Genomic DNA, 25,241 nt, shown 5'->3' on the forward strand with positions numbered 1-25,241 from the left:
AACGATATAATTGAGATAAGAGCAAAAAATAAGTTGGCAAGTTTGATCATAAAAAGGAGAGGGGGATAGATAACTAAGTGGGGAATGTAATCTCCACACAGATTAGAATAATGGGAAAAAAGGGATGATAATAAAAGATTATGTCAGTACATATTCCCCCCACCCCCACCCGCAGCCGCGTTGGGCCTTTGTTGCGGCATGCAGGATCCTCTGCTGTGGCATGCAGGCTCTCTAGTTGTGGCCCTCATACTCAGGCTGTGTGTGGGCTTAGTTCCCTGACCAAGGGTGGAACCTGCATCCCCTGCATTGGAAGGTGGATTCTTAAGCACTAGACCACCAGGGAAGTCTCTATGTCAGTACATTTAAAAAACTTAATGATAGGATAAATTCATTTTAAAAACTTAGAAAACTGACTCAAAAAGAAATAAAAGGCTCCCTAGGGAAATTTAATTAGTGGTTTAAATTCCTCTGACTGATGCACCAAATCTATGTGAATGTATAGGTGATTTCCACTAAATTTGCAAGGAATATATCATTCTAATCTTATATAAAGTCTCAGAGAAACTTTTTATTATTATTATTATTATCTTTTTTAATTATTTTTTTTTGCGATACGCAGGCCTTTCACTGTTGTGGCCTCTCCCATTGCGGAGCACAGGCTCCAGACGTGCAGGCTCAGCGGCCATGGCTCACGGGCCCAGCCGCTCTGCGGCATGTGGGATCTTCTCAGATCGGGGCACAAACCCATGTCCCCTGCATTGGCAGGCAGACTCTCAACCACTGCGCCACCAGGGAAGCCCCAAACTTTTTTAAAAAATGGAATACTTCATGTTTGGGGGCTTTTTTTTTTTTTTTTTTTGCGGTATGCGGGCCTCTCACTGTTGTGGCGTCTCCCGTTGCGGAGCATGGGCTCCGGATGTGCAGGCTCAGCGGCCATGGCTCACGGGCCTAGCCGCTCTGCGGCATGTGGGATCTTCCCGGACCGGGGCACGAAGCCGTGTCCCCTGCATCGGCAGGCGGACTCTCAACCACTGCACCACCAGGGAAGCCCCCAGGGCCTATCATATCTTTTATAGCAAAACCAGTTAAGGCTGGGGACTTCTCTGGTGGTCCAGTGGGTAAGTATACGCACTCCTAATGCAGGGGGCCCAGGTTCGATCCTGGGTCAGGGAACTAGATCCCGCATGCATGCTGCAACTAAGAGTCTGCATGCCGCAACTAAGACCAAGCACTGCATGCATGCGTGCATGAATAAATAAATAAATAAATAACTTTTTTTTTTTTTTAAGGAGGGCATTTTGTTATTTACTTATTTATTTATTTACTTTTGGCTGCATTGGGTCTTTGTTGCTGTGCACAGGCTTTCTCTAGGTGCAGCGAGCGGGGGCTGCTCTTTGTTGTGGTGTGCGGTCTTCTCATTGCAGTGGCTTCTCTTGTTGCAGAGCACAGGCTCTAGGCACGCGGGCTTTAGTAGTCGTGCCTCACAGGTTCAGTAGTTGTGGCTCCTGGGCTCTAGGTCACAGGCTCAGTAGTTGTGGTGCACAGGCTTCCTGGATCTGCGACATGTAGGATCTTCCCAGACCAGGACTCGAACCCGTGTCCCCTGCATTGGCAGGCAGGTTCTTAACCACTTCGCCACCAGGGATGTCCTACATACATTGTTTAAAAAACAAAACAGTTAAGGCCGTTATAAGAGGGAAATTGCGAGACATTCTCGTTCATAAATGTAGATGAAAAAATCCTATATAAAACATTAGCATAGGGCTTCCCTGGTGGCGCAGTGGTTGAGAGTCTGCCTGCCGATGCAGGGGACACGGGTTCGTGCCCTGGTCCAGGAGGGTCCCGCATGCCGTGGAGCGGCTGGACCCGTGAGCCATGGCTGCTGAGCCTGCACGTCCAGAAGCCTGTGCTCCGCAACGGGAAAGGCCACAACAGTGAGAGTCCCGCGTACCGCAAAAAAAAAAACCAAAAAAAAAACCCATTAGCATACAAATCTAGAAAAGTATACTGTAACCAAGCTGTATTTATTTCAGGAACGCAAGCATGGTTTAACACTAGAAAAATCTATAAATGGCATTTACTTCATTAAGAATTTAAAGAGAAACTATAATCTTTATAGATGTCGAAAAAGCGTTTGGTTAAATTTAGCAAACACCTTTTCGTGACAAAAATTCTTAGTAAACTAGGAAGAGAACTTTATCAACCTGATAAAAAATATTTTCTAGAAATCTACAGCAAACATTAGTTTTCTTTATTTTTTGATTAAGGTATAATCACTCAGAAAAGTATACGTATAATGGTGTAACAACAAATTTCACAAGAAATACAGTTGCAAGCTTTATTTACTTGGCAAACTTTTTTTTCTTTTTAAATAGACTTTTTAGAACAGTTTCAGATTTACAGAACGATTGAGAAGATAGCACAGAGTTCCCACACCCAGTTTCCTGTTATTAACATCTTAGTATGATACATACATAACAGTGAGTCAATATTGATACATTATTTATTAACTAAAGTCCATAGTTTATTTAAATCTCCTTAGTTTTTGCCCAATGTCTTTTTTCTGTTCCAGGATACCCCATTATAGTTAGTTATGTCTTTAGGCACACCTTAAGGGGGCTGTGACAGTTTCTCAAGACTTCCTTGTTTTTGATGACCTTGTTAGTTTTGAAGAGTACTGGTCAGGTGTTTTTTTTTGGCTGCATTGGGCCTTCGTTGCTACGTGTGGGCTTTCTCTTGCTGCCGCGAGTGTGTGCTACTCTTTGTTGTGGTGCACAGGCTTCTCATTGCAGTGGCTTCTCTTGTTAGGGAGCATGGGCTCTAGGCACTCAGGCTCAGTAGTTGCGGTGCGCGGGCTCTAGGGTGCAGGCTCAGTAGTTGTGGCGCACGGGCTTAGTTGCTCCACAGCACGTGGGATCTTCCCGGACCAGGGATTGAACCCGTGTCCCCCTGCATTGGCAGGCGGATTCTTAACCACTGCACCGCCAGGGAAGTCCCTGGTCAGGTATTTTTTAGGATGCCCCACTGTCGGAATTTGTCTGATGTTTTTCTCTTGATAATACTGTGGTTATGGATTTTTGGGAGAAAGACCACAGAGATAAAGTGCCATTTTCATCATATCATATGAAGGGTACATGTTATCAACATGATTTATGACTATTAGTGTAGGCCTTGATTACTTTAATGTAGTGTTTGTCTGTTTTCTCCACTGTAAAGTTACTCCCTCCCCTTTCTATATTGTCCTGTCTCTTCTCACCCATTTATTGGTATCAGTGTGGACTCATTGATACTGAATATGGTTTCGGTTATAATCTAACACTGTTTTATTTTGTTGCTCAAATTGTTCCAGCTTTGGCCACTGGGAGCTCTTCAGTTGGCTTTGTGTTCTTCGATATACTGCCATCAATGTGTGGGGATTTTTTGGAGCAATCCCTTACTTTCTGGTACTACAAGATGCTCCACGCTCATCTTGTATGTTTCCTGCTTCAGTCCTAGAAATAGACATTTCTTCAAGGAGCCCTGGTTCCTTTAATTGAAGAATGATACTGGGAACCAAGATGCAAGTGCTTAGGCATAGTTCTGGGTGCCATTTCTTTTAGACCCTCTTAGCTGACAGAGCAAAAGATATATTTATACTAATTTGTGTATATAAAATATTAATATGATTCAATGCAATTCTAATTAAAATCTCATTGGGGACTTGTTCAGCTGATTCTAAAATTTATATGGAAGAATAAAGCTTAAGCGGAACCAAAATACTTTTGGAGAAGAGTAAGTTGAGGTGACTTGCTCTAACAGATTTCAAGATTTAATATAAGGTAAAAATAGGGCTTCCCTGGTGGCGCAGTGGTTGAGAGTCCGCCTGCCAATGCAGGGGACATGGGTTTGTGCCCCGGTCCGGGAAGATCCCACATGCCGCAGAGCGGCTAGGCCCGTGAGCCATGGCCGCTGAGCCTGCGTGTCCGGAGCCTGTGCTCCGCAACGGGAGAGGCCACAACAGTGAGAGGCCCGCGTACCGCAAAAAAAAAAAAAAAAAAAAAAGGTAAAAATAATTTAGTGAGTTGCTGGTGCAGGGATAGAAAAACAGACTGTAATTGAGGTTGCACAGTAGATCCCAGATGAAAGAAGGGACTAAATAGAAGGGAAGGCAGTTCACTACCAATGTGGAAAAAAATTGTATTCTCTACTTCAAATGATATGTGTAAATTAACAATATATAGAAATTAAGTCCAAGTGGATTAATTATTCAGATGTGAAAGACAAAACTTTTAATTTTTCTGATATAGGAGAGAATCTTTTATCTTTGGGGTTAAGGAACAATTTCTCAAGATACAAAAGTGCTAATTATAAAATAAAGGATTGATACATTCAAATTCATTTAGTGTTTCGTCATCAAGAGACATTAAATGATGTATAAATAATAAGCTGTTATATGGGGTGAAATAGCTGTAACATATAAGCAACCAAAACTGTGATCTGGAATATATTCCTGTAATCAGTAGGAAAAAGACAACCTGACAAAATAATACTAACAGACATTTTTTTCACTTAAAGGGAAACCCAAATAGGCAATAAGCAAATGAAGATAGTGTTTAACTTTATGATTGACTTGCAAAATCACGAATAAAGCCACAGTAACATACAATTTTATACTTGCTAGTTTGGCAGAACATTAGGTCCGGAGAGGAAGTAAGTCGATAGGAACTCTTGTGTGCTGTTGTGGGGCTGTATTTTGGGGCACAACCAGTGTGGGAAACAAATGGCCATTTTCTTGTAAAGTGTATCAGGATCTTTGAGATTTTTACTGTACAAAGGATTTCTTTAAGATAGCTTTATTATCAGATTTCCCTGGTTGGTGGTCCAGTGGTGAAGACTCCGTACTTCCAATTCAGGAGGCACAGGTTTGATCCCTGGTCGGGGAAGTTCTGCGTGTCGCAGCCGAAAAAAAAAAAAGATAGCTTTTTAAGATAGCTTTATTATAAGTTATGTGCTTGAGGAATGGTTGGAAAGTTACTAAACAATTCTTAGGATAACTTGCTTAACAAAAGAGAATTTCAGCTTAATACTTTTCTGTTATTTCTTATAAAAGAAAACCGTCTTATTCACTGCTGAGTTTCTTGCACCTAGTCCAGTGCCTCGCACATAATAGGTGTGCCAGTATTTGTTTAACAGCTAGCTGCAGGTATACTTCACAATTATTATTCTGACAGTGGAATATTATCCATGTTGGAATGTAAAAGCCGCTCACCTGTCTCTTGATCAAAGATTATAACATAGGAGTTTGCAGAGCCTAGCTAGCAGAAATGAATCTAGGTCTACTAAAATTTAGCCTTCCCTGTGTTGTGGTTGGAATGAGGATGCAAGCAGTTTTTTTTTTTTTTCAGTTAAAGTTTTGGCTGCATTGGGTCTTCGTTGCTGCATGCAGGCTTTCTCTAGTTGTGGCGAGTGGGGCTACTCTTTGTTGTGGTGTGTGGGCTTCTCATTGCGGTAGCTCCTCTTCTGGCAGAGCATGGGCTCTAGGCATGCGGGCTTCAGTAGTTGTGGCACACGGGCTCAGTAGTGGCTCGTGGGCTCTAGAGCACAGGCTCAGTAATGTTGGCGCACGAGCTTAGTTGCTCTGCAGCATGTGGGATCTTCCTGGACCAAGGCTCAAACCCGTGTCTCCTGCATTGGCAGGCGGATTCTTAACCACTGTGCCACGAGGGAAGTCCCTGCAAGCTGTTTTAATACTTTTAAGTTTATGGAACATAATTTGTCAGTTGTTTATTTTTCATCCCTACTAAAGATTTGAGATAACTAAATTAGTTGTTTTTGAGAAAAGTAGGAAAAGTTAACCTTTGTTCAGAGTATTTTGTTGTACATAAATATTTACTATTCTTAAATTATAGCCAGTTGTTTGGGGAAGAAGATGCTGATCAAGAAGTGTCTCCTGACAGAGCTGACCCTGAAGCTTCCTGTGAGTAAACTAGTTGGGGTATATTTTCTTATTGGTGAGCACTATCTTTATTTTGCTAATTTAGTATTGATAGCTTAAGGCGGGGGGAAATAATTGCTGTTATGTGCTAGATAATATATTATGTATTTAAGGTTTTTTTTTTTTAAAGTGGATGCTGCCATTTTACTTGTGAGGAAACACTGTTCAGGGAAATTTCACAAATCTAGTAAATAGAGCCAGGAGTTGTTCCCAGATCTGATTATAGGTCTGTACTTGGAACTGCTCTACATATGGCCTTCAGAAACAGGTAGAAAAAGATGGTGGTGAGCATGTTATAATTCTGTCTCCTTGAACTCAGAATGTGTCAGATGCTGGTGACCTCCATGAGTGACTCTTTTTTCCCCTAAAGGTAGATGAGAACTTAGTTCTACACTAACTACAGTTGAAAATAAAATGGCGTTTGTTTTGTAGGGGAACCAATGGAAGCCGAAGCCAGAGCCAGAGCATCTAATGAAGATGGTGACATTAAACGTATTTCCACCAAGGAATGGGCTAAATCAACTGGATATGATCCAGTTAAACTTTTTACCAAGGTTAGGTTTACCTTTTTTTTTATAATTGTGGATAGATTTGTGTTATTCTGTTTTAAACTAGTACATGATTGAATTACACTTCTTTTTATGCCTACTGCTGTCTTAGTGAATTCATTGATGCAGGTGGGATAAACAGGTTTGAAATTTTAACAATACTAAATCAGTATAGCATCTTTATAGAAGGTAAAATACAGAGGCTTGCTTATTCACTCTTGGTTGTCTTTCCTTCCCTCACTTTCACTGAACTTCTTGATTTTGTTTATATAACTGACTTTTGGTTCCTGCTGTTTCTTGTCTTATGTCCTTTTGCTGCTCAAATCTTCTATTGAGAGTTTGGTTGACATGTTCTAAATTGCTCTTGAATCCCTAAGCCTGTGTTCTTGGGTGAATTCCTCTTCATTTTATATATTGTTTGCTCAATATTTTTAGAGAAATCTGTAAGATTGCTTTAATTAGGTCTACCTAATTATGGCTCAGCTAGGCCCTCGGATCTGTGTTTTAAAAAGTCTTTTCTCTTTCCCCTGCTTCTTTTTTTTTAATTAAAAAATTTTCTTTAATTGGAACATAGTTGATTTACAATGTTGTGTTAGTTTCAGGTGTGCAGCAAAGTGAGTCAGGTATACATATACATATATTCACTTTTTTAAAGATTCTTTTCCCATACGGGTCATTACAGAATACTGAGTTCCCTGTGCTATACAGTAGGTTCTTATTAGCTCTTTTCTGTTTGAGAGAAATCCCTTTGAGTAAAGGCTAGCGCTTCCACCTGCTATTTTTCCGTCTTGTACCTTTTTCTTCAAATAGTATTTTCTCTCTGCCCTGCATCTTGAGTCTCCTGGCTCCTTCTGTCTGCTTTCTGACATGCACACGTCCTGTTGTCCTAAGCAAATGGCCTACTGCTCCCTCCAGCTTCTATTTCATCTTTCCTCAGTGACAATACATGTCACAGGTTGACTTTCTTAAACCTACTGCATTTATTTCCTCACTACAGCCTTTACCTAGAAAATGGTTTTTATTTTGATTATACTTAAAATCAGATGCACTTAACTCTGATATGGATATCGACAATGTTTTCCAAACTAGTATCCATATACCTATTTCCATTCCAACCTGAGCAACAGTTGAATGCCAGAATAATCTGAAATACATCTCCAATCCGTTGTTCAACAGGTAACTTTAATCATCTGCTGTGTGCCAGGGGCCACTTTAAGTACAGAGGATTTAGTGGTGAAAGACAGAAAATAGGGTCCCAGCTCTTTTTAGGGAGGGAACTCAGCATTTAGAAGGGAAGTCAAACATTGAACAAGTAATTTCAAGTTCAGGGTGTTATGACGTTAAGTTCTGATGCATTGGAACCCTCTAATAATAAGTAAATTTAACCCCACTTATTATTAAACATTATTAGACCTAGTATGAAGGTTCAGAAGAGGCTGTCCAGAGGCTGTCAAGACTTCTTTAAAGTCTTGACATTTCAACTCAAGACTTTAAAGAATAAAGGTGGGGATGAGTGTGCAGCATATAGAAAGAAAGTTTCAGGTTGAAGAACTGAAATAATTCCCATTAAACGGGAGAGTGGAAAGAGGACTGGAAAGGTAAGCTGAGGTTAGATCTGGCAGGACTTCCTAGGTCATGATAAGGATGTTATACCAAGACAGTGGGAATCCATTAAAGGGTAGTCTATAAGGTATAGAAAGTATGCAGTGCACTATTGTAGGACCTGGTGTTCCTCTTGTAACCAATATGGGGCAGTGCCTTCTGGAGTTGTGCAATGCCAGAGTAACCTGAAGTACAACCCATCTGCATTCCCAGTAGAGTGTGGAGGAAAAGTTAGACTCAACAGGACTTTGTATGTATAAGGTGAGGGGCGAAGAATAATGCTACCTGGTTTCCTGCTGGGCAGCAGGTGAACAGAGGTGCCGTTCTCTGAGATAGGTAGGGTGGGAAACAGATGTGTGCGTGGGGGCTGGGGAAGAGGGGAAGGTGATAGAATTAATTTTGAGATTCCTCTGGGATATTAGAGAGATGACAGATGGTCCTATAGGTAAGTAGAGCAATTTAGACTAAGGATTTGGTTGAGATTCATAGGTTTATAGAAAGAGACAGGAGTGTGAAGATAGGGACTTCCCGGGTGGTTCAGTGGTTAGAATCCACCTGCCAATGCAGAGGACACGGGATCGAGCCCTGGTCCGGGAAGATCCCACATGCTGCGGAGCAACTAAGCCCATGCGCCACAACTACTGAGCCTGCGCTCTAGAGCCCGTGAGCCACAACTACTGAGCTCACGTGCTACAACTACTGAAACCCGCGTGCCTAGAGCCTGTGCTCCGCAACAAGAGAAGCCACCGCAGTGAGAACCCTGCACACCACAACGAAGAGTAGCTCCCACTCACCACAACTAGAGAAAGCCCGCGCGCAGCAACGAAGACCCAACACAGCCAAAAATAAATAAATCAATATTTTAAAAAACTTATAGTACTCAGAGCTGTGTGGTCTTCACACTGAATTGTATTCTAATTAGTTGTATATTTGGCTGGTTTTCAAAGATTAAGGATGCTTAATGAATATTTATTGAATTGAGTATATTTTGATAGAAATAGTTCTTTTAACTTAGCCACATCTAAATTCATACCCGGTACATACAGCAAACCTGTGGAATAAATCAGTCAACAATAGAAAATATAGCTAAGGAAAAGATAAAACTATTAAGATCATCTGAGATTCTGCCACATAGGAAGTGTGATTCATGTGATGGTCTCTCAGTCTACATGTGGTAATGTTTATGTTTTTATTTTCGAAATAGGAATTGTTTTGTGTGTTTGAGGTTATTTGGGGGGGCGGGAGCACATTTCAAAGATGTTGCAGATGGTTAAGAAATTCTGTTTTTGAGCCCTTTTTAAATGTGTGTGCTTTATTGGTATGTACCCACAAACTTGGAGATATTGCTAACTGGTACCTTTAGGCTCAATTCTTGTGGAGTTGGTGTGTATTCACTTAGTCTGCTTGAACGGTATGATTGTGCTTCCGACTGATCTGAGGAGCTAATTTAGGGGAGGTGACTTGGGAGGACAGGGTCAGTCAGCACAGTTCAGTTTCCTTACTCTGCTTTCATCAGCATCTCTGATTTTAACTGTTTTCACGTACAGGGGTTTTGTGTAAAATTTCCTTTTACACAAAGGTTTAAGCTCCCCCTGCCCCTTTGAGAATTGTTAATCTACTGGTATATAACATGTGTTCTTTAAATCAGATTTTATAGTGTAATGTTTAAAATAAATCAGATGGGAAATTTTGTTATATTTTATCAGCATAGGGACTGTGGGGTTCATGGAATTTACCTTTCTTCCTTTCCTTCTTCCCTTCTTTCTATCTTAGCTTTTTAAAGATGATATCAGGTATCTGTTGACAATGGACAAACTGTGGCGGAAAAGGAAACCTCCAGTTCCATTGGATTGGGCTGAAGTGCAAAGTCAAGGTAAAGGATACATTTTTGTCTTTGGGATACCTAAATTGGAAATTCTCTAACCTAAAGTCTTTAAATAGCCCTGTCATTTCTTGGTATTCAGTGGTATACACCCATAGTAAGAAATTCAGACAGTTCAGCAAAGTATGAAGAAGGAAAATCACTGGAAATCTCATCACCTAGGGAAATAGTTGCTATTAATGTTGTAGGGAATGTCTTGGTGATAACTCTGTGCACGTAGACGCAGGCAGTTGTATATGCACTTTCCGTAAATGGAATCATACTATTTATATACTCTGACTTGTTCTTTTCAGTCGGTATTATTTAACTAGTCCCTTATCAGTTAACATTTAGTTGTTTCATATTTTCCCTGACATAAAGTGTTGTTCCTTTAACTTAGGAACATATTTATAACTTTAAGTGCAAGAAAAACTATTGTAGTAGTTTTACCGACTTACCCACTCTCCTTCCACACATTGTGTCTCAGCTTGTTTTGCACAGCAGTGTTCAGTATAGTAGAACTTAAAAGGTACCAGGAGACTTAGGATGTCAGTTTGGAGCCGTTTTCTACAGTTACCTACAGTAACGGATACTTCACTTCATGGCCCAATTCGACTATTGCTCTAATAGCTTCCACTTACTGAATGCTAACTATGTTCTGGGCATAGTGCTAATTATTTTATCTACATTATATTCTTGAATCCTCTCGTAATCTCCTATGAAGTTCTGAGACACTTGCACCTTTCCCATATCAGTACTGGCGATTTTCTTGTACACATAAGTGTATCATAGTGATAATTACTTTAATGGAATTTGTTTCATATTATTGGATTTTCTTATCATTGGGTATTGAATTGTTAAACAGAGTAGAGGAATGATGTTAATAGTGAAATTTCTAATATTTTTTTCTTTAGGAGAAGAAACCAATGCATCAGATCAACAAAGTGAACCCCAGTTAGGTCTGAGAGACCAGCAAGTTCTAGATGTAAAGAGCTATGCACGTCTTTTTTCAAAGAGCATTGAGACTTTGAGAGTTCATTTAGCAGAAAAGGGAGATGGAGCTGAGCTTATATGGGACAAGGTTTGTTTTGAAAATGTGTGGCAATTACTTGTATATCAAATGTATATTTTAGTTCTTGAGCTGTACCAGAGCCTAGTAATTTGGGGATATTGTTTATTCTACCAGATTTTGAGGACATGTTGATTTTTGTTTGGATGTTTTCCTCTCTGATTACTACATTGAACTATGAATTTTCTATATGTGAATTTAAGCAATATCATAAAACCTCATTTTAGATTCTCATGAGTTCATGGTTTATAAATGTGACTTTACTGGAGTAAAATGTTTATCTGACTTAAGCAAATAGGCTTAAGAGAACTTCTTACGTAATAGAGATTTGTTAATAGAAGTCATAATATCCTTTTGGAGACAGCAACTCATAGGCCTAATTTGGCCTTGAAAGTAATAAAATTGCCTTTTAACTCTTAAAGGTCTGAGAGACTTCTCAATTGAAAAATGAAATGTAGTTTTTCTTACAAGTTAAAACAATATTTAATAGTATTTTGCAGTTAAATGTTACATTTTGAGATTTGGTAAGTTTACTTATTTTTAATTGTAGTCAATATTTTCTGTGGCTGTAAATGATTTATCTGATAAAGTTTATGTGTTCATATATTGGTAGAGATTTGCTGTGAGTTTTAAAGTAAGGAGAAAAGTTTGATTGGTTTAAGAAAACTAAGGTAACTTTATGTGCAAATTTTGAGACGGGTTGAATCAGTCATCTGAAATCTGGTAAATTTAGATTTGGGGGAGTCTCGTAAACATTAGTCTTTAGGGTTTGTGTGCTATAAGGAGTAACTTAAAAATTTTTCTTCATTGTTACTGTTACACTAGTGGCTTGGGAGGTTTTCATCTATACACAGGGGCTACATAACAAAACTTGGAACTGTGAATTGTTAGCCTCTGTGAGTAAACTCTAACTAATGGGTGTGATAAGCCAATTGCCTGGGGAAGTACCTGATGGACACTGTGTTGGGTACTCTTAAATAATCATATTTAATCCTTACCACAACCTTACAGGATGTTTATATAATTTTCCCTGTTTAACAGATTAATGAATATTGGGTCAGGGAGGTTTATTTGCCTGTGGTTACATAGCCAGCCAAATAAGTATGTAAAGAACCCACATCCTATCAGTGCTTTTTCTTTTATACTTTGGTGTTTCTGAATTATGGGCTACGATAGTTTCTTCTCAGTTCAAAGCAGGAAACCTTGCTGAAATCTAATTAGAGAGACTAGGATATCGGCTCAGGAAGAACGGAAATTGTAAAGGGAAAAGTATTGTCCTGCCACATCTGAAAAGAAACAATATAGGACTGTGGAGTACGTGAAGGGAGTTTGGAGAAAGAAAGCCAAAAGGAGTAGTTCAGCTGTTTCTGAGGCTTCAATGAAATAGCTTTCTCAAAACAGCCTGTGTTCCCTGGGTTCTGTACTTGTCAAACAACCTTATTGTTGACTGGTGGACCCAGGGAAGGATTGCCACAATCAATAAATGGAATTGGTATTCTGGTCTATACTCTTAGTCTCCAGTGCATTTGTTTAAGCAGGAGTGAATTCCTAGAACCGGCTGGCTCTTGGTAGGACCGCATTCCTGGATCACAGGAGCTGATGATGAGCCCCTGCCCCCTCCTCATCCAGAGAGGCCATCTCTTGTTCTAGTTGACTTGTTATAAATGTGTGAAACTGCTGTTCTGAAAGAAACACTAGCCAAATGAGTAAATTTGTGGGGAGACTTCTTAAATTGTTTAAATTATTGGCAGGATGACCCGTCTGCAATGGATTTCGTCACCTCTGCTGCAAACCTCAGGATGCATATTTTCAGTATGAATATGAAGAGCAGATTTGATATCAAATGTAAGTTTTTTTGTACTTCAGTTGTATCATCTAAAATTCTAAGGTTTTTTTTTTAACAGCTAAACTTTTTTTTTTTTTTTTTTTTTTTTCCAGCAATGGCAGGGAACATTATTCCTGCTATCGCTACTACTAATGCAGTGATTGCTGGGTTGATAGTATTGGAAGGATTGAAGATTTTATCAGGAAAAATAGACCAGTGTAGAACAGTGAGTGTTTCTATTTGCAATTTTTAAATTAAAACAATAAAATTGGTGTAAAGCAATGGAAAAGTAATTATTCAAGTTACCTTGTGAGTTGCATGTTTAAGTAAGCTTCCTGGAAATTATAACAAAAAGGAAAACACATTTGCTTCTCTTTTGTCACATTTGCAGAAGCTAGTTTGCTTCTAACATTTCTAGTTTTACTGAGTTCTTGGAAGAACTCATTGTGTGGGGTCCTTATATTAACTTTTCTCAATTGTTTTTCAGCTCTAGGAGTTCTCTGGTTTAAAATTCCATTTGGTTATTTTATAGTCCCCTGTTCTTCAGTCATTTTTTGTCAGTCTTTTTTATTTTAAACTTATATTTGATCATGTTTATGTCTGAAATCTTTATGGATGAGTTTACAGTCATCTGCTAGATCTCTCTCATAGTGTTTTGTTTGCTTATGTGATACATGATTTTTTTAAAAAACAATTAGTATTTGTTAACACCATCTGTAATAATTCTTTAAGGACCTATTGAAGGTGTGTTTCTTCAGAGAGGATTTTGTGTTTATTTTAATTTTATTTATTTAGTTTTGAAAATTTTATTCATTCATTTATTTATGGCTACATTGGGTCTTCGTTGCTGTATGCACGGGCTTTCTCTAGTTGCGGCGAGCGGGGGTCACTCCTCATTGCAGTGCGCGGGCCTCTCATCGCGGTGGTTTCTTTCTTGTTGCGGAGCACGCATGGACTCTAGGATCAGGGCTTGAACCCATGTCCCCTGCATTGGCAGGCAGATTCTTAACCACTGCGCCACCAGGGAAGCCACCCAGTGCCATTATTAATGCACTCTTTTTTTTTTTTTTTTGGTAATTAATTAATTAATTAATTTATTTATGGCTGTGTTGGCTCTTCGTTTCTGTGCGAGGGCTTTCTCTAGTTGCGGCAAGTGGGGGCCGCTCCTCATCGCGGTGCGCGGGCCTCTCACTATCGCGGCCTCTCTGTTGCGGAGCACAGGCTCCAGACGCGCAGGCTCAGTATTTGTGGCTCACGGGGCTAGTTACTCCGGGGCATGTGGGATCTTCCCAGACCAGGGCTCGAACCCGTGTCCCGTGCATTGGCAGGCAGATTCTCAACCACTGTGCCACCAGGGAAGCCCTAATGCACTCTTAAAATACCTTTTATCGTTTCCATGAAATTTCAGGGTGAGGGAATGTAGACTCATACGGTCAGTGAACCTGCCATCTAGGTTCAGTTTTCTATTTAACTTTTTATTTTGGTTGTCATGTTTTTAATTTATAAGAACTATATATATTTTAGAACTATATATTTTTTGATTTCTACCTTTTTATAGCAGCCTGAACAAGTATCTACTTTGTTCTGTAACATCCTTTCCATTTCTTTGCTTTCTTATCTCTCTTCTTCTCTTGGGCTAATGATACCCATATGTCTGGGCTTCATTTGTTCACATTTATAAATGAATGCCAGGATACATTAATAATAGTGTTAGCCTGAGTATTAGTAGTGTTAGCAGTTGTTTTTATTACTGTTGATTTCTACCTTCCCAGTGAAGATCAAGATCAAATAAGTCTGTTCTCTCATTGTACCTTGCTTCCAGCCCTGAGTACAAATGTATATGCCTAGTATTTATTGTGGGGAGAGGCTACAGTAGGGCTCTTCCTAGCACTTAATGCCTGTCAAGGGATTTACTTCTTTAAGCTTTGGGGAATTGATGGGGTTCTTCTTTAGAGTTAATTCATCTTAGCAGATACCATACTACATGGTAATTCACGATGAGAATTTGTGTATCAGCTTCCAGTGTTCTGACATTCGTAACTTAAGGGCAGTTTTTTTTTTATTTTATTTCCCTTGGTTCTTACTATTATTTTGTTTGGGTATTAGGGAAATGGTAATAGTGCCAGACATACATTGTTTTTCCTTTAATTATGTAAATGTTAATATAGTCATCTGAAAATTTGAAAAAAAAGGTAGCTCATTTGTTCCATATGTCTGCGAAAGCATTATCATTAATTAGAGAAATTAGTGTATTGGTCCTGTTAGAAGTTGGCTTAAAGTTGATAAGAATAACCATTAGGAAGGAACCCCAAAACTGATGATACCAGATTTAATGATGATACCAGAGACAAGTATGGTTAGGCCTTTGTTCATGCTAAATTAATGTGCAGAATAGTCTATAGAGTCTTCAGTACACGGAGGTTTCTTTTCAGTAAGCTCAGCCTTATTTACAAGGTAGCTAATTTAAAAAGAAGGTTGGAAAAACCAGTCTCTTAAGAAGGTTTTGGGACTTCCCTGGTGGTGCATGGGTTAAGAATCTGCCTGCCGATGCAGGGAACGCGGGTTCGAGCCCTGGTCTGGGAAGATCCCACATGCCACGGAGCAGCTAAGCCCGTGTGCTACAACTGCTGAGCCTACGCTCTAGAACTCGCGAGCCACAACTACTGAGCCCATGTTCCACAACTACTAAAGCCCGCATGCCTAGAGCCCGCGCTCCGCAACAAGAGAAGCCACCACAATGAGAAGCCCGTGCACCACAATGAAGAGTAGCCCCCGCTCACCACAACTAGAGGAAGCCCGCATGCAGCAATGAAGACCTAACACAACCATAAATAAATAAATGAGTAAACAAACAAATAAATAAGTACATGCTCAAACTTTTTTTTTTTAAAGGTCTTGGTTTTTCTTCTGGAAGGGCGTATTTAAGTGAACACTGTATGGTATATAAATTATGACTCAAATTTCTGATTTTGCTTGTGTTTTTTTTTTCCAAAGATTTTTTTGAATAAACAACCAAACCCAAGAAAGAAGCTCCTTGTGCCTTGTGCACTGGATCCTCCCAACCCTAATTGTTACGTATGTGCCAGCAAGCCAGAGGTGACTGTGCGGCTGAATGTCCATAAAGTGACTGTTCTCACCTTACAAGATAAGGTAAGTGCAGGACCTAGTTCTCTTCCTGGTTGTTCATTTTTCTTTTTATAAGAAAAAACAAGTCCCCTTTTGCCTTTTACAGTGTTACTGTGATAACAAACTAAAAGCCAGATAATTACCCTAACTACTGAGGTGTGTTGCTCTGATATCCTGGGTTGCTTTACCATCTGGGTCCTGTTGTCTTTCCTGTCTGTGGTTCCAGAATATGTGCTTCACATCCCAGAAGGGAATAGGCGTTTTTGGCTAGAATATGGAGCACAGGTGGTACATTGGTGGCACAGTATCTTAGTAAGCAAGTTCTTTGTTTCTCAAGCAGTGTGTAAATTCTGTATTTTTTTTGGCAGATAGGAGGTATCCTTATCTAGTGATGGTCCTGATTCTGGTATGTTAAGTTAGTCCCTGAGGAGATGCATCGTTTGCACACTTGGATTCACCTGTAGAGCTCTGGAGTGAGAAATGGAGGGTTAGGATATGGTCTGGTTCTATAGCTTGGTCCTTCAGTTCCTCCTAGTTTTTTTTGAATTAGGAAAGATTTAAAAAATGGCCTGAATGGGTTCCACTTCCCACTTTGGGGATCATTTCAGATAGTTCCTCTGATTATGTCCATCATAGTGTTACATATTTATATATCTCCTGACATGGGGGAGTAGACCATCGTGGCCCTAATGGCTGCTTGAGAATGAATGGCCTTTCTCCCAGAAATGGTTACACAGGGCTGGTTGATTTGAGCTTATGTTTTGGATGGGGAAGCAGCAGGACTTGATACACTGGCCAGCAGAGAGGGTGGTTGCCCCATCTGAAAGAAACGATTATAGTTGGCATCTACTCATTCTTGAGCTAAAGGTAATTCCACTATTGGTAGGGTAGTTGGACCTTTAGAGAGTTCCTCCGTTGTTTGGTTTTTTTGTTTATTTGTTTGTTTCATAGGATCAGGTAGGATTTAACAATATTATCACTCCTGATCCGTCTTGGAATTTAGAGATGGAACTTGGGAAGGGGAAGACTGTTTATCTGAGAATCAGATTGATGAGAAATTTTTCGTCTATAAAACATCTGTCGGGCTTCCCTGGTGGCGCAGTGGTTGAGAGTCCGCCTGCCGATGCAGGGGACGCGGGTTCGTGCCCCGGTCGGGGAAGATCCCGCATGCCTCAGAGCGGCTGGGCCCGTGAGCCATGGCCGCTGAGCCTGCGCGTCCGCAGCCTGTGCTCCGCAACGGGAGAGGCCACAACAGTGAGAGGCCCGCGTACCGCAAAAACAAAAAAACAAAAAAAAAAAAAACCATCTGTCAATACGGGTTTGGAATAGAGACTAAGATAAAATATGTCAAGTATCTAGCTTAGTACCTAATCTGCTGGGAAGGACAAAATACCAAGAGCCAGCCAAGGAGTTCTCAGTCCCCATCTGGAGGAAGTTTTACCTGATCTTTATCAGTGGTCAAACATGGGCATGGGATAATTGGGTAAATTCCCATTGCTTTCCTCGTTGCCCTAAGGTACCTTAAAGAGCAGCTTGGCTCATTTCCAGTGGAAGGGGAAAGTTAAGAGCCTTTATGAAAAAAAAGTCTAGGCTTTTTGTGGTCTTTAATTCTGTATGTTAATATTTTGAATCTTTTTTTTCTTATAGATAGTGAAAGAAAAATTTGCTATGGTAGCACCAGATGTCCAAATTGAAGATGGAAAAGGAACAATCCTAATATCTTCAGAAGAGGGAGAGACAGAAGGTACTTATTATACATTGCCTGTGTTCACTCCCCCTCATTTGGATGCAGACTGCCTGCGTAAAGGAGTGCACGTTAGTTTATCCATTCACTATATATGGTACTCAGTACCTCAGCTGACAGGGGTGATGTTTGTCCAAGAGTGGGGAAGCCTTGATAGCCTGCTCGTGATATAGAGCAGAGAGTATTGCTGAAATCAGTGCCCAGTTTTGGTTTTCTTGGCTTTCCTTTTCGGAAGTTTAAGCAGTTCATCCCTTTTGTTAATGTATTTGTTATATAAGGTGTAATGCATTAGATTCTGTTTAAGCTTTCTAAGTGAGAATTGTATTGTGGTTATGCCTCCTTCAGACCACACTGGTCAACCTGATTGGACTTAGAAGTTCCCACACCTCATTTGTCCTGACGGGGAGTGTCAGGATTCTTTTTGGCTATAGCTCCTTGTTAAGAAATTTGGGGATATTAGGTCATGAGTAATTGGAGGTTGCGTTTTGGCCGGGTCATAGTCTGTTTTAAGAGTCTAGTTGAATATTTAAGCCCCATTCTAGCCATCTGTCTCTTTTAAAGGCTAGGACCTTAAAAATGGAAACTGGTCAAGAATCTCAGTGGCTCAAATGTGTTCCTTTTCCACAAAATACATGTGCTACTGAGGGTGAGAGAGCATTTATTCAAATATGTTTGGAGTCCTGTATTGCAGGCATAGTTATAGATATTTGTAATTCAAAGATGAATAAGATAATAATTGTCCCTGGCTTGAAGTACTTACAGCCTAGAAGGAGAGGAGGGATTATCAACAAGTAGATTTAGTGCCGTCTAAGAAATACTATAGAGAGAAAGTGTACAAAGTTTGAATTGAAGCTTTGTAAAAGGAGGGTCGGGGGGGTGGGGTGTCACAGGAGAAAGAGGACTCATGGGCCAATTCTTGAAGAAGAGCTGAGAGGGGAGAGTCTGCATTTGGGCAGAACGAACAGCATCTACAAAGGCATAAACTTATGAAGCAATATAAAAGCTTTAGGAATGGCCAGTTATTTTGTTTCACTGGAAGGTGGAGTGCTGTGGGGTTGGCAGTGACTGTGCAGCTGGAAGATTCGCTGTGTCATATGTGTAATGGCTGTTTGTCTTCCTCCTCCCCCAATATCCTGCTCCCACCAGGGTTTAAGCAGGGAAGTAATGCAGTTACCTTGTAGTATAATCTGCAGGGGGGTGAGATAAGGATGTAAGAGTAGAGGCAGGGAATCAGAAAAAAATGGAGGGAAGTGAGGGATTTTCACTAAGGCAGAAGCAAATGGCAGATTTGAGATTTGCAGAGGCAGAATTTAGAGCACAGATGAAGAAGAGAAGCATCGTTAGGCTTGGACAGAGCTGTTGCCAAGACCCTGGCTTCAGAGGTGATGCTAATTCACCAGGATAGAATGCTCAGTGACTGGTTCCCTTTTGAACATGTTGGGCTAGGGAGTTTTAGGGAGTGTGAAAGGGCTTGGGGATGGAAGTCTGGATAGAAACTGTTGTTTTCCAGAGACATTCCAGGGAGACTAAAAAGGTAAACTAAGAACGTAAAAGATTGTTAGATTATGTAAATTTAAACGTAAGTAGAATTTAAAATACAGTTTACTTAGTATGTGCCAGGCATGGTGGCTGTAGGTCAACAGGTTATACACAGTCTGTAGACACAGAGCAGATACTCAGTAAAGCTGACTGAGTGTTGTGAGGGGAGAGTGTAAATTGGCAGCTAAATGAAGAAGCAGTTTTGTAAATGAAACTTGAGTGCTTTTACAGGTCAGGAGAGAGGAGCATTTGAACATACAGGAGAGAAAGGATAGTTAAGGCAGGATGGCCCTAGAATAGGTAGGAGGAGGTGGTGACACCAAAAGTTTGGTTGGAGAGATTGTTCTTCATTGGAGTATTTATAATCCATGTAGCAAAGGCTTATTGAGTGCTAGTAGATGCTAAGCATGGTGTGCTACATGCTGGGGATATTCAGATGAAGCAGAATGACATGTGGAAGAGAGAACTAAGTTGGAATGATTAGTTTTTGGAGACCTTGCTGTCTGTCCATTGAGAAATGTTGAAAATTTATGTTGAAAAATTCATTGAAATAAAGTTTCCTCATGCTTCTGAATTGTAAAATTTGCTAGAAGTAGTTTGTTGGCATTTCTGTGGATAACCTCTTTAGAAATAGAGTATATTTTGAACAATTCTGTAAGTTGTCACTGACTCCTGTAGGATTCCAGATTAATTTGGTTTCAAGGGGAGAAGGTTCTCAGAACTTCTCACAGTTTGGTTCCCTTGAAGTAATTTTGGTAGTTAAGTTTTCAGGGCTGAGTACCTAAGTGAGTAATACTTTAGTGGACTAGTTTACTAGGGCTGCCATATCAAAATACACAGACAAGTGACTTAAATAACATATTTATTTTCTTCTATTTCTGTAGGCTAGAATTCTTAAGATCAAAGTGTTGGGAGGGTGGGGGGAGTCGATGGGTTTGGTTTCTCCTGAGGCCTCCCTCCTTGGCTTCTTCTAAGGATACCAATTAGATTGGATTAGGGTCCACTCCAACAGCCTCATTTTAACTTAATCACCTCTTTAAAAAGCACTGTCTCGAAGTATAGCCACATTCTGAGGCACTGGTGTTAGAGCTTCAGTGTACGAATTTTCAGGAGATAGAGTTCAGCTTATAGCAAGGGGTTTACCTTTTAAAAATTAAGGTGACTGCTCCACGGACATGTAACTAAAGCATCTAAATTTCTTTCAAATTTTCTAGCTAATAATCACAAGAAGTTATCAGAATTTGGAATTAGAAATGGGAGCCGACTTCAAGCAGACGACTTCCTTCAGGACTACACTTTATTGATCAACATCCTTCATAGGTAGGAACTATTAACATTTTAAGTGTAAGAAGTTATTTGAATATACAAACTAAAGATAAAGTGGAGAGAAAATGTTTTCTTACCTTTAAACCTTACTGTTCATTTGAAGCTGCACCATGTATATGCTCAAGTTGGCCGCTAAGTTCCCTGAGGTTTGACCTACAGAAAAATCTGATAATCCAGAAAGAAAAGGGATAAGCAAGAAATGTTTAAGGGTTAACTAACTCATCAGTGGTGGCTGATCAGAAAGACCTAGAGAGGGTAGAAATCCAGGCATTTGAATAGTTATAATCAGGGTTGCGTTCATTTTGATAATTGAACTAGAATAAAAAATTTTAATTAGTTTTAAAGATTGATTTGGAAGAAAGAAATATTTCTCCCATAAAACAAGTATTTCATTGTGATCTGGAACAGTAACAAGAGAGCATTAAAATTTATCCTATATAGATTCCTGAGTCATGTATTTTTTTCTTTTTATTTGATTTTATATCCTGCCCACTTTATAAAAAAGCATCCAGAGTGCTTGCATTACAGGATATTTGCACATATGTAACACAATTTAAATACAGATGGTCCTCCACTTTGGTGTGTTTATCTGCTGAATGAGGTAACATGCTCATTGATACCCTTAAACTGCACCCTGACTCATTACTTTAGGTAGCATCTAACAAAATGCAAAGGCTGCCACCTGCAGCCACATGTTTTTTGCCAGTGTTGCTATCTATATATCCAAACATTTAGAACTTGTGTAGTTGTTTGGAGAGTATTACATTATCTATATACTTAGTTTGTAAAAAGCATAAAATGACAGGAAAAACTGAATGTGGCTTATTAGTATAAAATGAGACAATTGAGTGAAAGGTAGATATCGCTAGGGAGTGATATCTGGCCTCGATTAGACACCAGTTGGATGTTAGTGGTGTGCTTGTGTTTAGTTGTGAAAGGACATGTACAATAAAATGGAAATATATCACATGGTGTCTAAAAAAGGAGGCATAATTAGGGTTTTTTTTATCATATTTTTTAGCTCTCTGGGAACAGAACCCCCCTTATAACATGTAAGTCTTTTGTTTGACTTTCATGCATTAAACTTTTATACATGTTTTTGGGAACTCATTACAAAAGCAGGGTGCTGCCTGTAAAGATGGGGAGAAAACCGAGAATCCATGTAACTCTACCCGCAAACACTAAATTACTCTGGTCAAGATCAGAGTAGAGTGTATAGAATCTTTTCACCTAGTAGCTGAAGAAATAATGCCTAAGAATTACATCAGGCCTCACAGTTTTCAACTCGTTTTCTGCTTTAGCAATAAAAGTTACTTAACATTTTTTTAAAAAGCCCTTTCCCTGAATTGAAAGTGCGATGCTATTGACCATTTGAATTAGAGTTTTGAATTATCATAAAAATCTGTTATAGTCTTTTTTAAAACTCTTTGAAAATCAGAATCCAAATATTTGGCGTGTATGTAGTATACACTTTTTGAGCTTTGAGGACAGTTTCTGTCTGGTGTGCCTTTGCTTTTGTAAGTAGTATAGCAGTGGTCCAGTGTTATAGTACATGGTTCTCTTACAGTGAAGACCTAGGAAAGGATGTTGAATTTGAAGTTGTTGGTGATGCCCCAGAAAAAGTGGGGCCCAAGCAAGCTGAAGATGCTGCCAAAAGCATAACCAATGGCAGTGACGATGGAGCTCAGCCTTCCACATCCACAGGTGAGTCATGGTCCTGGCCGGCAGGTTGTTAATTTACGCACCAAGCACGACTATTTAGAACAAACTGATTATTTTATGAATGTTGACCATAAAGTAGAACTCCATAGGACTACTAGAGGTGTGTGTTGGTTTGGCATTGTTTTAATGAAGCTTTGAATGTATGAACCATGAAGATATTTAAGACTGGGTAAAATTTTTATGGAAAATAGACACTTTATTTTTTTGTTCATTTGTTTTTACGACTGGAAATGTCAGTTTACTGGTGTATAAAGATGGTTCATTCTTAGTAGTCGTAGTTTTGGATTTTGTATGCCTGTTCGTAGGGGCAGTAAATCAGTGCATCTAACTGTTTTGAGTGAACAGATGCTTGGTACGTATAGCATTTTAGCATTTCACAGTTTTCTCAGAACCAGTGTGACTTCGGTAAAGTGCACCAGAAGCTCTCTTTTCCTGGGTGTTCAGTGTTGGTACTTTACTGTGCTCTAATGTAAACGTTTACTACCTGCTTCACCCCACCCCAACTCACTCACTCTCTCTCTCTCTCTCTCTCTCTCTCTCTCTCTCTCTCTCTCTCTCTCACACACACACACACACACACACACACACACACACACACACACACGCTACCTACCTACCTCTTCATTTAGTGTCAGGAAACTAAAAGTTACTACTTTTTCATTTGTTTGTTTTCATTTCTTTGACCCTGTGTCTTTGGTTCTTTGGAATATTGGTGGTTCCTTGGTTCTCATGTTCTCTGAGAGTTGTAAAGATGGACTTTGAGGTAGTCCAGAGTGTGTGGGCCATGGGTTCATGAACTTTTCCCCCCTCTGAAAAAAGAAAGGTTCATCATCCTCCTTTAAGGAAAGGACTAGTAGTTTTTCAAAAATCATAATTCGAAATGTGCATTTATTGATGCACTGCTGTGGGTAGGTTTTGGAGGTTCTAGCAATGAGTAAGGTAGGTTTTCTGCCTTTGATTTAGTGGAGTGGTGGGGGATGGGTGACACAAAACCAACCGTAGTGTAGGGTTAAGAGCATACACTGTAGAGCCCCACTCTGCGGGTTTGAATCCTGACCTCATCCTCTGCTATTGTGTGACCGTGGGCAAGTCTCTGTGCCTCAGTTTCCTTTTCTGGAAAATGGATAATAATGTTATCTTCTTTATACGGTGGTTGTGATGATTAAATGAGTTGTATATGTGAAGTGCTTAGAACAGTTCCTGGCACATTGTAAGTGCTATGTATATGTTGTTGTTTATTACTACCACTGCTGCGAATATTAGGATATTCACCCTCCTCTTTTCTGTTGGAGAAGTAGAAACAAGGAACTGTAATAATTCCTTTGAATTATATAATGCTTGTTAAAATTTTTGTTTTGATTAAAAAAGAAAGAGGTGCTTGTAACAGAAAACATTATGGAAATATGTAATGTATAAAGCCAAGGTCCTGAGGGTAGCCATTCTAAAGTTTGGTGTATATTAAAGAGTTAGTTTTTCACATACATAAAATTTTAGTGAGCTGCTAGTAACCCCCCACTTTTAACCATTTTTTCCCTTTTTTTCTGAAATAAGCACAAGAGCAAGATGATGTGCTCATAGTTGATTCTGATGAAGAAGGTCCCTCAAATAATGCTGACATCAGTGAAGAAGAAAGAAGTCGCAAGAGGAAATTAGATGAGAAAGAGAATGTCAGTGCGAAAAAGTCACGCACAGAGCAGACAGAGGAGCTTGATGATGTTATAGCATTAGATTGAACGGAAATGCCTCTGAACAGAACCCCTTACTGCAGTAGGCCTTCCGGGCAGAACCAGGTTATTTGTTATGTCCTTTGTTCCAAAGGGAAAACATTGGCACCAGTGACTTGAAGATGATTCTGCTCCCTTTGAAAGCATTCATTTTGCTAGAACTATTAGAAACATTGCAGTATGCTGTATTGAAAGTAGGAATATAGTTTTAAAACCCTTTGAACAAAGTGTGTGCATAACCAGTCATGAGGTGGAACAACACAATGCATGTTGCCTTTTTAATGTAAATACCCTTAGGTATCATTTAACAGTTTTACAATATTGTGGTTTAGTAAAGTTGATACCTGGTTATAAATATTATGCCTTTATTTTTGGTTAGAAGAAGAATTATTTTTAGCCTAGATCTAACCATTTTCATACTCTTAATTGACTAAAACAGATTCAAAGAAGTATCAAGTGCTATGCATTGAAACTTGTTTTTAAATGTTAACTGGCACTATGTATATTAATGTAAAACAGTTGTTAATTTACTCAAGTTTTCAGCTTGTACTGCCTGGTATGTCTGTGTAAGAAGCCAATTTTGTGTATTGTTCCAGTTTCAGGTTATTTATATTTGATGTTTTGTAAAACTCAAATACGACTATACTGTACTTATGGACCAAATAAATGGCATCTGCATACTTGTTATACATGCCTGCACAGTTCACGTTTCTGCTGGGTTTATACGTTGTATTTGCTGCAGGCATGCTATATTCTTTGCTTTTAGAAAATTAACTCAGAAACGGACGTGGAGGTTACAAGACCTCTGCTGTTTACCATAGGTGAGTACGTTCTGAAAGAAAGCTTTTAATGGCATTCGGATTGTAAACAGTTGGCCTTCTGTTGAGAACATTTAAGTGATCTTTGCTCAGCCCCAGTAACTTGGAGCCTTCGATTTGAGACTCCACGGGGAAAGCCTTTCCTCCACTCTGGTTTGTCCCCAGGCCATCCAAATCCCTTCTTGCATTGTACCATTCAGGACCCAACTCTGGCCAGCAGATGTGGCCACACCAGTGCTGAAGGGGCAGCACTCACATCTGTCTCGGACCTCGGAAGGCCTTGGCCTTCAGGCCGCTGTCACACAGATGTGCCTGGAGTTTTTGGGTAACAGAAACCCGTGAAGCTGTTTGTCCAGTTCTGTA

General features: G+C 39.7%; 1 protein-coding gene across 4 annotated transcripts in view; it reads left to right on the top strand.

Moving 5' to 3' along the window:
* Positions 1–24,745, top strand: part of UBA2 (ubiquitin like modifier activating enzyme 2) — a gene marked incomplete at its 5' end in the record, with an annotated part of 32,617 nt that extends 7,872 nt beyond the window's left edge. Inside the window, 11 exons of one of the 4 annotated variants that reach the window (XM_079724412.1) lie at positions 5,889–5,956; positions 6,407–6,528; positions 9,898–9,997; positions 10,900–11,066; positions 12,806–12,899; positions 12,993–13,105; positions 15,874–16,029; positions 17,653–17,749; positions 20,503–20,608; positions 22,182–22,318; positions 23,888–24,745. In XM_079724412.1, coding sequence (XP_079580538.1) covers positions 5,889–5,956; positions 6,407–6,528; positions 9,898–9,997; positions 10,900–11,066; positions 12,806–12,899; positions 12,993–13,105; positions 15,874–16,029; positions 17,653–17,749; positions 20,503–20,608; positions 22,182–22,318; positions 23,888–24,069 — 1,342 coding nt within the window. In that variant the 3' untranslated portion in view covers positions 24,070–24,745. The remainder of the gene's footprint in view (positions 1–5,888; positions 5,957–6,406; positions 6,529–9,897; positions 9,998–10,899; positions 11,067–12,805; positions 12,900–12,992; positions 13,106–15,873; positions 16,030–17,652; positions 17,750–20,502; positions 20,609–22,181; positions 22,319–23,887) is intronic. The other 3 variants (XM_079724413.1, XM_079724415.1, XM_079724414.1) reach the window with 3 other exon arrangements.
* Between the last annotated feature and the right edge of the window lie 496 nt (positions 24,746–25,241).

Source organism: Hyperoodon ampullatus (assembly GCF_949752795.1).
Source record: "Hyperoodon ampullatus genome assembly, chromosome: 18".
NCBI lineage: Eukaryota > Metazoa > Chordata > Mammalia > Artiodactyla > Ziphiidae > Hyperoodon > Hyperoodon ampullatus.